This window comes from Scyliorhinus canicula, chromosome 7 (assembly GCF_902713615.1).
Source record: "Scyliorhinus canicula chromosome 7, sScyCan1.1, whole genome shotgun sequence".
NCBI lineage: Eukaryota > Metazoa > Chordata > Chondrichthyes > Carcharhiniformes > Scyliorhinidae > Scyliorhinus > Scyliorhinus canicula.
The window spans coordinates 95044838-95057860 of NC_052152.1; the positions used below are offsets into that span (position 1 = coordinate 95044838).

The following is a 13023-nucleotide window of genomic DNA, read 5'->3' on the forward strand; positions in this document are numbered from 1 at the left end:
TTTTACCACCACTTATGTTCCAGCACAGTGATATCCAATTTACTCACTTAAGTTAAAACTCCCAAAGCAACAGATATTTGTTTCTCTTTCTGTTTTAGCTCTGTCCATTACATTGAATTCATTTACATTGAATTCATTTTTAAAACGTACAACTTTGCATGCATTTGTAACTGAAATGTACAATGAACTCCACTGATAACTCAATGAGTAAAAGCTCTACCCATTGTAGAATTGAGGCATTTAGATTAAAAGACTTAGCTAATCTAACTTGGGCAACTCTGATCTTGCTTCTGGTCAGTGCCCAAATGTAAGTCTGTTAATGGTGAGGATAACAGACTCCCCTATTACATAATGTTCATGTAGGTTCTGAAAACCCAATATCTAAGCTTAAATATGAAGAATGATTACTTGGGCAAGGTTTTTGAGGTCTTCCAACATGGTGGAACCTTAGCAAGTGATAACACAATTTTAGAGGAGGAAAATGATGCTGTTATAATAGATCTCAGAACAAATCAGTAGATGAGCTAGTCGAGCTTTGCTTTCATTGTTTGTGAATTCATCAGAACCCCTTAGTCTGCTATAGCCCTGTGTAACAGGTTCCCAAGTAGATCGTACACAAAGGAGAATAAGTGATATTATTCAATAAAACTTTTAGCATTGATAAGTGTAATGTTTAATTGGCCAAATATGAAAGAGCACGTACTACAGAAAATAAGAGTGATTAAAATTTGGATGCTGTAAATATATTAGGGTTCAAATGACTCAATTTTTCAGCTTTGTTATGTAAACTTATAGAATGATACAGCGCAGTACAGGCCCTTCGGCCCTCGATGTTGCACCGACATGGAAAAAATCTAAAGGCCATCTAACCTACACTATGCCCTTATCATCCATATGCTTATCCAATAAATTTTTAAATGCCCTCAATGTTGGCGTGTTCACTACTGTTGCAGGTAGGGCATTCCATGGCCTCACCACTCTTTGCGTAAAAAACCCACCTCTGACCTCTGTCCTATATCTATTACCCCTCAATTTAAGGCTATGTCCCCTCGTGCTAGCCACCTCCATCCGCGGGAGAAGGCTCTCGCTGTCCACCCTATCTAACCCTCTGATCATTTTGTATGCCTCTATTAAGTCACCTCTTAACCTTCTTCTCTCTAACGAAAACAACCTCAAGTCCATCAGCCTTTCCTCATAAGATTTTCCCTCCATACCAGGCAACATCCTGGTAAATCTCCTTTGCACCCGTTCCAAAGCTTCCACGTCCTTCCTATAATGAGGCGACCAGAACTGTACGCAATACTCCAAATGCGGCCGTACTAGAGTTTTGTACAACTGCAACATGACCTCATGGCTCCGGAACTCAATCCCTCTACCAATGAAGGCCAACACACCATAGGCCTTCTTCACAACCCTATCAACCTGGGTGGCAACTTTCAGGGATCTATGTACATGGACACCGAGATCCCTCTGCTCATCCACACTACCAAGAATTTTACCATTAGCCAAATATTCCGCATTTCTGTTATTCTTTCCAAAGTGAATCACCTCACACTTCTCCACATTAAACTCCATTTGCCACCTCTCAGCCCAGCTCTGCAGCTTATCTATGTCCCTCTGTAACCTGCAACATCCTTCCGCACTGTCTACAACTCCACCGACTTTAGTGTCGTCTGCAAATTTACTCACCCATCCTTCTGCGCCCTCCTCTAGGTCATTTATAAAAATGACAAACAGCAACGGCCCCAGAACAGATCCTTGTGGTACGCCACTCGTAACTGAACTCCATTCTGAACATTTCCCATCAACTACCACTCTCTGTCTTCTTCCAACTAGCCAATTTCTGATCCACATCTCTAAATCACCCTCAATCCCCAGCCTCTGTATTTTCTGCAATAGCCGACCGTGGGGAACCTTATCAAACGCTTTACTGAAATCCATATACACCACATCAACTGCTCTACCCTCGTCTACCTGTTCAGTCACCTTCTCAAAGAACTCGATAAGGTTTGTGAGGCATGACCTACCCTTCACAAAACCATGCTGACTGTCCCTAATCATATTATTCCTATCTAGATGATTATAAATCGTATCTTTTATAATCCTCTCCAAGACTTTACCCACCACAGACGTTAGGCTCACCGGCCTATAGTTACCAGGGTTATCTCTACTCACCTTCTTGAACAAAGGGACCACATTTGCTATCCTCCAGTCCTCTGGCACTATTCCTGTTGCCAATGATGAACTAAAAATCAAAGCCAAAGGCTCAGCAATCTCTTCCCTGGCTTCCCAGAGAATCCTAGGATAAATCCCATCCGGCCCCGGGGACTTATCTATTTTCACCTTGTCCAGAATTGCCAACACTTCTTCCCTACGCACCTCAATGCCATCTATTCTAATAGCCTGGGTCTCAGCATTCTCCTCCACAATATTATCTTTTTCTTGAGTGAATACTGACGAAAAGTATTCATTTAGTATCTCGCTTATCTCCTCAGCCTCCACACACAACTTCCCACCACTGTCCTTGACTGGCCCTACTCTTACCCTAGTCATTCTTTTATTCCTGACATACCTATAGAAAGCTTTTGGGTTTTCCTTGATCCTACCTGCCAAAGACTTCTCATGTCCCCTCCTTGCTCGTCTCAGCTCTCTCTTTAGATCCTTCCTCGCTTCCTTGTAACTATCAAGCGCCCCAACTGAAACTTCACGCCTCATCTTCACATAGGCCTCCTTCTTCCTCTTAACAAGAGATTCCACTTCTTTGGTAAACCACGGTTCCCTCGCTCGACCCCTTCCTCCCTGCCTGACTGGTACGTACTTATCAAGAACATGCAATAGCTGTTCCTTGAACAAGCTCCACATCATTATCATTAGTCCCTTGCCATGCATTCAGTCACTTTTGATAGTCTAACCTTTCAGGAGCATTATAATACAGCCCAAGTATTCCATGAGTAAAAATCTTCTCTTGGGTGCATGAGAATAGCGCATTTTTCAAATTAAATTAATCTCACCCAGCATAGTGTTTCCACCAAAATGTTGTTATGGCGTAATGAGAAGTAGCACAACTCAGCGGTATCTATGGCAGTAGTTAACAGCAGCAGAAACAACTTGGCAATCGTAAATGAGATAAAATGAAAAGATTGCAACAGAATAGACTCTCTATATTACTCAAGTGAACTCTAGGTAAAATAAAGGAATTAGGATGACCTTCATAAACTGAAAATTGTATTTTTACTTGGGATTTACAGCCCAGAGGAAGGTGTTAGCCCATTGTACCAATGTCTGGTCATCTGTAAAAGCTATCCACTTAGTCCCCTTCCCTTTTAGTTCTCTCCTTCTCAAATATTTATCAGTTCTCTTTTTCTCAAATATTTATCCACTTCCCTTATAAATGCTGTTATCAGTTCTGCCACCATTGCTGTTTCATGTGAGGAATTCCATATCGAAAGAACCTTTTTGCATTAAAATAAAATTAATTAGTATTTTTCGCTATCCCTTTGTTCTTAAATCCATGTTTTCTAATTACTGAAATACTGATCTTTGGAAATAATATTTCCACCAATGATTTATAGATATTGTGCATTGCCTCTGAATTTGTATGCTATATAGGGCTATGTAGAAAACATAGCAATGCATATGGTGGTGTCATCTGATTTGTCAGCTTAAAGATAATTATAGTCCTATTTTCCTTTAACATAGAGTGCTGTATGTGTTCAGTCTGCTATTTCGAGTTTAAGTTGGAATAGCTGTGGCATTGTTTACTTACAAACTGTTGAAATGGTGCATGTGTTACGACATTGGGAAGCTGTCCTACATTTTTGAAAAAGAAAAACCTTTTGAGTTATTTTCTAACCTTTTTAACAAAAGTTAAAAGTGCATTTAAAAAATGTTTTCTCCATCTTACTGAGAAGGTCAGCAAATTTTAAGTTGCACGTATTAGACCAGTGTTTTATTAGACATAGGGCTTTTCACAGTAACTTAATTGCAGTGTTAACGTAAGCCTACTTGTGACAATAAAAATTATTATTATTATACGGTTTGAAAGTTACTCGTTAATTTCCAAGCCCTGAAATTTCAATTGGTTGAAACGCAGGGTATTAGTTCTCTTTTTTAAAATATTTTTCTTTGGTTTTAACATTTTATACATAAAACAAAACAGTACAAAGCAAAAAAAAACAGAAGATCCCCACCCTACACCACCAACCAACACACATGATTCAAAGAATAACCCTCCCCCTTCCCTCAGCAGCTGATGGTGACCAACTCATTCTTCACTTAAAGTGAAGAATAAGTAGACCCCATCTCTTATGGAACTCCTCAGTTTCTCTCTCTTTCCGCCCCCCCCCCCAGTCCGGCAGGATTGTTAGTTGAATCTAACGGACACATTAATTCATAGAATGGTGACAGCACAGGAGGCTATTTGGCTGTCGTGTCCTTGCTGGTTCTCTGCAGAAGCAACTTGGCTAGTTCTAATCCCTTTCTTTTCCTTGTAGCCCTGCAATTTATCTTGGGTAATTCTCCAGTTCCCTTTAAAAGGCACAATTAAATCTGTCTCCACCACACATTCAGGTATTTGATGCCAACCACTCGCTGTGTACGTGGTTTTTTTCTCATGTCGCCTCTGGTTCTTTTGACAATCGCCTTAAATTGCTGTCCTCTGGTTCTTGACCCTTCGTCAGTGGGAACCGATTCTCCCTAGCTACTTTGTCCAGACTATTGATTGATATTGAACATCTTTCTCAAGTCTCCTCTTAACGTTCTCTAAGGGAAACAGCCCCAGCTTATCCAATCTATCCACCTAACTGAAGTTTCTCATTTCCAAAACCATTTTCATTACTTCAGAAGGAGACACAGTTACTCCATTTGAGACTGAACCAGTGTTTAATGAGGGTTCATCATCCCTTCCTTGCTTTTGTACTTTTGGACTCTGTTTATAAAGCTCAGGGTACCATCTGCCTTATTACTTGCTTTCTCAACCTTCCATGCCACCTTCAACAATTTATGTACATATCCCATTGATCCCTTTTGCCCTTGCACTACCTCTGGAATCGTATCTTTTATATTGCCTCTCCTTGTTCTTCATAACAACAGGGTATCATACAACATTTCTCTATTAAATTTCATCTGGCCATTCTGCCAACCTATGTGTCCTCTAGAAATGTATCACTATCTTACTTCCATGTTTTGTGTCTGCTGATTTTGAAATAGTACTTCGTAGACCCAAGTCTAGGTCATTAATATTGATCAAGAGAAGCAGCTGTCCTAATACTGACACCTGAGAGAAGTCCACCATATACTCTCCACCCTAATCTTTGTTTCCTGTCACTTGGCTAACTGCATATCTGTGCGGTTGCTTACTATACATTTTGTTACATAGGCTTGCCGAAGACTGTTATCTAGCACTTTATCAAACTTTTGGAAGTCCATGTACACCGCATAACCTCCTAAGCCCCCTGTTATTGTATTCAGAACTCAAATTGATTCAGCACAATTTGCCTTCAACAAATCCGTTCCTTAATTAATCCATATTTGTCCAAATGGCTGTCGGATTATCATTTCTCAAACCTTTCCCATTACCGGGGTTAAATTGATTGGCTTTTCATTACTAGATTTATCCTTGCACTCTTTTTCAAAACAGCAACTCTCCAATCCTCTGGCACCTATATATGAGGATTGGAATTAGACAGTGTCGCTGTAACTTTCGCCCAAGTAAGGAAGTAATCCCCAGTATCTTGAATCAGTTTAGCTCTTCCAATGTCTCAATTGTCTCCTCTTTCATCACTACTTTTGCAGCATATTCGGCATGATAAATCAAAGTTTTAATTATAGTATGATTCAGAATGGATTGCAGTGCCCTCCGTACTGTGTATCCTTCTGAGGGAAAAGTCCTGTGGGGAAAAATAAGATAGAAATATAACGTTCCTGAGCTTCCATTTTCCCCGACTTTTCCAAATCAATCAAACTGGCAGACGTCTCGTGTTGAATTGTACTGAAATTGTGCTCCTTGAAAAGCATGCTGTAAAAACCCTTCAAATACTAGCTTAACGTCAACTTTGTTTTTTTTCTTTGGCAAGGCGAGAGTCTGACTTAATAAACAGTCTGATTCCTTTGGAATGCAGTATCTGTCAAAACCTGAAGGCACAACATATGGTATAGTTTGCAAGTGCGGATCTAACTCTTGGGCTGTCTTTTGTTATCCATGAATAATTGCAGATTTTGAAATGATTTTGTGCAATGTTCCTAATGAATCTGCTTTTGACTGTAATATTTTGACAAGCTAGGAGCTATGTTTCAAATAAAACCGATGTTGGCAGACTAATTAGCTATGGCTTATATTTAGCCTATTGATCAGATTGTTTAAGGGTATGTGATGCAATCTTTGAAAGAATTCTTTTGCCGTTCTTTGCATTTAAAATCAAAAATACTGTATTTTTTATGTTGCAGCAAAAATGATCATCTATGAAATGCCATGGATAATGAATGGTAAGGAGTGTTCGCATCTTTTTAAATAATGAGTAGCTTTAGACAAATGGGCAAATAGAAACTTGGTGATCTTTTTTTGTTCTGTAGCTGCCTGGAAGATGATAAAGTCATGGCTGGGACCAGATGCTGTCAACATGCTGAAATTTACCAACAAAGCTGATGTGCAGGAGTATATAAATATTGAGTATTTGCCAGCACACATGGGAGGAATTGTAAGTTGCATCCTTATAAATTTTGACTAAATAAAAATGGTATGAAGATTTAAAAGGGTGTATATATTTTGAAGTAACAGTATTTGAAACGGCTTGTGGCCAACCACCTGAACGTGATTAGAAATATAACATGATTGGGGATTGGGCCTAGTTGGAATGGTCTTTCCAAGGGTTGATGCAGACTTGATGGGGCAAATGGCCGCCTTCTGCACTGTAGGGATTCCATGTTCTAAACCAAAACAGGCACTGATTATTTTATGGAGTCATCCGCTTTCAAGTACATAATGGATTCTGCAACAATCAATGGATTTCACTTGTGCTGCTGCAGAACATTTTTATTATCTTATTATTTTGTCTCCTATTGTCATGCTGTTGAAGGCGTGGAATTGTTTTTTCCAAATGCTTTGTAGAACGTGACAGTTATGTGACCAAAAAAAAAATGCTAAAGTTGCCGGTGATTAATAGATAAGAACGCACCCTATTTTTAATATAAAGGGCAAGAAATATAACTTATTGGTGTTTCGATTCTCCTGCATAACAGCCTGTCATTTGTTTACGTGATCATCACCTGAAGCACATTTTTGAAGTTTGCAACTTTAAATCTGAAGACATTTTGCAATGTTGCTGCTTTCGACAAGGTTTTTCAGGGCAAATCAATGAACACACCCAAGTGTAGAATATTGTTAGTTCTATGTTTGCTAGCTATCTTTTTTACTGTCAGGATCCATGCCAGAGAATGGGGTACCAACTTTAAAGTAACTGCATTTACCTGGAAAGTTCTGAGATAGCAGTAGCGAAAACTCCATATTCCATTTGGACATTTTGTCCTGGTGCTGGAAGTTCAAGACATTTATAGGAAAGAATTGGATGATATATTAGACATTTTAAGCAAACTATCTTTTTACTTGAGTTAGTTAGAAACAAAATGAAATGCAAGTGGCATTATAGAACAAGAGCAAGATAAATGTATTTACATAGAATTGTGAGGCAATAGAATATGATTCCAGGGTGCATAGTTGAAGGAGAAACTATATCAACATTCAAGATTAGGCTGAATAAAATTATAAAAAAGATTTGAGAATAGTACAATTCAATGTAATTAGGACTATTTGCTTTCGTGTTGAGTACACAAACACAGACTGGTGGGCCGAGTAATTGGTTAATAATTAATTTTCTATCACTGTGGACAAGAAGTTATTATGTGTTAGGTTCTCCCTGTTTATATCTCTCTTTAAATATTCTGACTTCAAGTTCTTTAACTACATTTTATATAGCAGTTTCCTAAGCGTATTTGTGGCTTCTCATTGCTTTCACCTGCAACACTAATTGGTGTCTGTGGTTTCACAAGGAGGAACTGTGTAGTATTTGGAATTTAATATTCCCTCTTCCCCATGACCGATCTATGACTTAAATCTATTGTTGGAAATGATGTTGAGCTATTTACTCATTTTGAAATGTCTCTGAATTTCACCAGATGTTGTTTTCCCTGATCTGTGAAGTAGGGTGTGATGCATGCCCTCTGTTCTTATTTCCTTCCTGTGTCAGTCCTCTCATCCTATTTTAGGCAGTCCTTCAGGATCAAGGATGACTTGCTTCCACTCTGTTCAATGTGTTTTGAGATGGCTGATGAACTCGGTGTGTGATCTGCAGATTCTCACGTGTGGGGCAGCTAGTACTTGAGGGTTGGGTAGATGAGTTATTGGGAGGTTTGTGCACTCCAAAACCTGGATTTCATCTCTGCATGTTCCTGATGAAATTTCTCGATGTATTCATTACCTTATCGAATGAAGCTTCTCCATTTTGGTCAGTCATATGCCAGGGACCCCCATGAATCAGAGTGAATGTTTGACTATCTCAGGAACCTTTTGAAGACATACTTAAAAGCATTTTTGCTGTCCTTCTGCAAGTCCCCTGTCAAGACCAAGTTCTGAGCAGAGTAATTGTTTTGGGAGTAACATGTGGTTTGGGAGACAACACTGCTGTTGGTCTGCCTTTCTCACCATCTGGTTTGGAGGATCTTACAAAGGCACTGCTAGTACCTCCAGCACTTTGAGGCAACCATGGTAGGTTATCCAAATTTCCATCGCATAGAAGAGCATGGGAATCACCTGCTAAACCATGACCTTAGAGTCTTTGGTTTGAGATCTCGGTCCTCAAATATTCTTTTCCTCAGTTGGCCGATGGCTGAGCTGACACATTGGAGGCAATGTTCGAAGAGAAGAGGCTCCTAAGACATGGAAATGTTCCACATTTTCCAAGATTTTGCCATTGGTCTTGATGGCTAGGGGTGGTTTTGTGCCATGGTGGTTGATTGGGGGGGAAAAAAAAAAGTTTTCTGGCCATTTAGTGAAAAGTCCATTTTCTCATTCACTTCAAAAGGGAATCGACAATGAACTAGAACTCCGTTTGAGTGAGTGTACACGCAAGTCTCATTTGCATACTGGAACTCAGTGATTGAAGTTGGAATGTTTTTGGTTCTGGATTGAAAGTGGCATAGATTGAACAGTTTCCCATCTGTTCTGTGAATTATCTCCATGCCTGTGGGTAATGTGCAGAGTTGAGGTGCAGTATTGCCGTGAGACTGATGGGGAAGAGAGTTGATGCAGTGCTACAGCCTTGTTTGACCTCTGTCTTTGTATCCTATTGAATGGAACACATCCCATTCCAATCTATCAGGCATGGGTCCACTTTCTTGATCTGTTTGCTCCTCGGGCAATTGGCAAATGACTTGGATAATAATTATGAGATTGCCACTTTCAAAGTTCCTCTTTTTAAATGTTAGCTGTACATCATTGATCCCAACGTGGATCACAACTGATTTGTTACTTTTTCAGGTTCCTTCCTAGCCACTTTGAGACACCCCTTCCTCTACACACAGTAAGTAACACATAGAACAGTACAGCACAGAGCAGGCCCTTCGGCCCTCGATGTTGTGCCGAGCAATGATCACCCTACTCAAACCCACGTATCCACCCTATACCCGTAACCCAACAACTCTTCTCTCCCCTCTCCCTGGAGCTGTGAAGCATTTATGCTAACCACCATGCTACGGTGCTTCCCTTTTGGGCTCTTGATCATGACTGCAGAAGATATTATCTTAACCCCTAATTATGAACTATAACATTTCTACTCCGCACTCCCTGATGGTGCTGATCTGCTTCCTGCTGCTTGGTGGTACCTTGGTTAACATTGTGGCTGACCTTTCTTGCAGCCTTTCTCCTTGCCTTCCCAGATAGCAAGAACATCACAAGACCAGATTCTACACAGTGTAACTGAGTTCTGAGTAAACTATCCACTCTTTCTTTTTGGACAGAATTCCCAGCCCTTCCCACTGGTAGGATCTTCCAGTCCTGCTGTAGTCAATCCCCGCTACGGGTTCCCCGATCGTGGCACGAGAGAGGAGTATAATCAACATTGACTTCAGGACTGGAAGATGCAGCCGGCAGTCTATGGCAAGCCATCTCTTCTGCAAGAAAACCTGGCGCAGGCCTGCTGGAGAAATCCGCTCTTTGTCAGTGTCTCTCACTTATACTCTGTTTTAAGGACTTTGGGCCAAATTGCTGAAGCCTAATTTATCAATTCGAGTTTTCTAATTGTCTGCCACTATTTAATACACACTGGCCGGTATATATATTTTCAAAAAGACTATATAAAAGCAAATTACCGTGGTTGCTGGAATATGAAACCAAAGAGAAAATGCTGGAAAATTTCAGCAGGTCTGGTACCATCTGTAGAGAGAGAAAAAGGAGCTGACGTTTCCCACTTCACAAATGTACTTTAAACTGTCCTTTAAGTAGACGTTCAATTTTTCCAGAATCTGTTTATTTCTGTTCTTTTCCCTTCTCAGACTGGTGTTTCTTACCACATGGGGAAAGTATTTCTGGAGATCCTTCCTAGAGCACAAGCTTGGCAAATCTTCCAGCTTGTAAGTTTTCACAAATTTGTTTTGAGAGACCGAATGTGAGCTTTCTCCTGCATTCTAGCATGGTGAACCTCTAGCTCAGTGATGGGCAAGCTAGGCTAGTGAGTGGGCCGCATGAGTGGCCATCCATCATCTTGGTGGCCGCAAGATTGAAATCAGACTTGTTCACTAACTGTGGCTCCGTGAATAAGATTAAATACATTTAATATGTGCCGAATATTTCATAACAAGTTACGGAAAATGCATAATCATTTCACAAATTTAAATGGTGAAAATAGAAGAAGTATTTCCACATTAGATGAGAGGGAGCACACAGCTCTCAATCAATGTTGTCTACATGCACCGCACTTCACTTGCCCTTGCTTTACGTGCGTATCGTTTCATTCCTGTCAGTAGGAAAAAAGATATGCGGATGTAAATCAGCGGAATGTGGCAACCCTGCGCATGCACTACGGTCAACAAAATGTCTCGTGGGCCTCACTCCGAATCCAGGTGGGCTGCATGTGGCCCCCGGGCTGCAGGTTGGCCTCTACTGCTCCAGCTGATTTCTCTTTCCAGGGACCTGGCAAACTAACTGTGATTGAGTTTTCATCTTTTCCCCCCTCAAAGCCCATTGTCGGCATACTTCACATGGGCCTTCTAGCTAAGTGGAAATACTGATCAGCTATCCTTGAGATGCAAACACTTTCACCTTGGAACTAAATGTGCAGCTGAAAGCATACCAGTTTACAACCCAACATTCTTGACACTTTTCTGGGAATTTGGAGACTTACAATCTGTCCACTGTTGGTTGGCACACAGGCTGCTGCCATTGTTTCTAAATGTAAACATCTTGCACCTTCTTCCTAATAAAGAAATCTGGGCCCCCTGTATTCTCTAACATCAAACCACCGTGTTTGCTGTCTGGTAAACCTCAGAACAACTCCCATCTCCCCCTATATTTTACCTTTAAAGGCCTAGTCCCAAATCTTTTAAACCTTGTAATTTAGATTTAGATGAGTAATACTGAGTAGAAGTACAGCCATGTCATTGTTTCCCACTTTTGCATTGTGAAGGTTATATTGAGAGTTTTTAAGGATGCTGTTGAGCTCTTTGCAACATTAATTTCATAATCATTGTGGCTGGATATAGGGTTGGAAGCTGTCAATGATATCTTGTGAACCACAAATCTGACTATGTGGCATAAAAAAATGGGGAAGAGACGAGCAAGATTGGTGGATTTAAAATGGGTTTTGTTAAATAGCAATTGAGATGGGATTCTCCTATTTAGGACACAATTCAAAATGCCATTTGATGGAAAACTTACGAGTGATTTTTTTTTTTGTTTGCAGTCATGAGCTAGATTCTTCTGACCAGTGTTCACATCTGGTTTTGCCTTTTTATGTAGGTGATTTCAAAGGATGAACACCAGAGGCTATTTTTTTCTGCTTTGTGGAGTTTATACTGATGCTCACTGAGTTTTCAGTTCTGGCTGTCAGTTTTATTTTGTTCATTCTTGGGTGAACGATGTTCATGGTGTTGTGAATAAACTTGCAATGACTCGATTCCTTCCAACTGTTCAGAGATTTCCATAGTAGCAACTATTTGCCACAATCCAATTGTACCCTAGTTACAATTGGAATTCTACCTTACATGACATGTTGTGACTTTCTACTGAAGTCAGTAAAGCTTTACTTTATTGTTTTCGATATGGAGACTTTGGAGATTGTGATCAGTCAAAATAACACTGCAATATTATTAATTGCTGTTCTTAATTTATGATTTAAACATGGAGCTTTCCACCAGAAGAAGCTGTTGAAATGAATAGCATAGATCCTTTTAGAAGAAGTTATTAAGTACGTGAGGGAGAAATTGATTGAAGGTTATATTAATACGGTTAGATGAAGAGGGGTGGAAGGAGGCTCATGAGCCGTGAACATGGTCTGAATGGACTAATGTCCCCATTCATGCTCTGATCTCTTGAGGTCACTTTTTGAGGGTCTATAGACAACTACTATCTATGTCTTGCTTCCCCTGCTATTCATGATTTCAAGCCAAACTGATTATACATCACTATCCACTGCCTTTATATCACGACTCAGCACTGCTCTGAACCTTCCTTGATTAACAACACTACCCCACCTCTATTTCCCTTTGGCCTGTTGATTTGGAACATTGTATACCCTGGAATGTTGAGTACCCAGTCCTGTCCACCCTGTAATAGCTAATACGTCATGCTCCTACGTTGCAATCTCTGCCATCAACTCGTCTATCTTGTTGCAAATGCTTTGTGCATTCAGATAAAGAATATTAGCTTTGAGTGATTACAACTGAATTTGCTTTGCGTTGCATATTTTTGTTTACATCCCTTGGCCTGTCAAACTACAACAGTCAAATTCACCCCACTATTCTGTGCCACTGCTCTCC

General features: G+C 40.2%; 1 protein-coding gene across 2 annotated transcripts in view; it reads left to right on the forward strand.

The window, feature by feature from the left end:
- The window catches only part of mospd2 (motile sperm domain containing 2), a 104235-nt gene that overhangs the window by 29085 nt on the left and 62127 nt on the right, over positions 1 to 13023 (forward strand). For both annotated transcript variants that reach the window (XM_038802503.1, XM_038802502.1), the window contains exons 7-8: positions 6445 to 6483; positions 6571 to 6695. In XM_038802503.1, coding sequence (XP_038658431.1) covers positions 6445 to 6483; positions 6571 to 6695 — 164 coding nt within the window. The remainder of the gene's footprint in view (positions 1 to 6444; positions 6484 to 6570; positions 6696 to 13023) is intronic.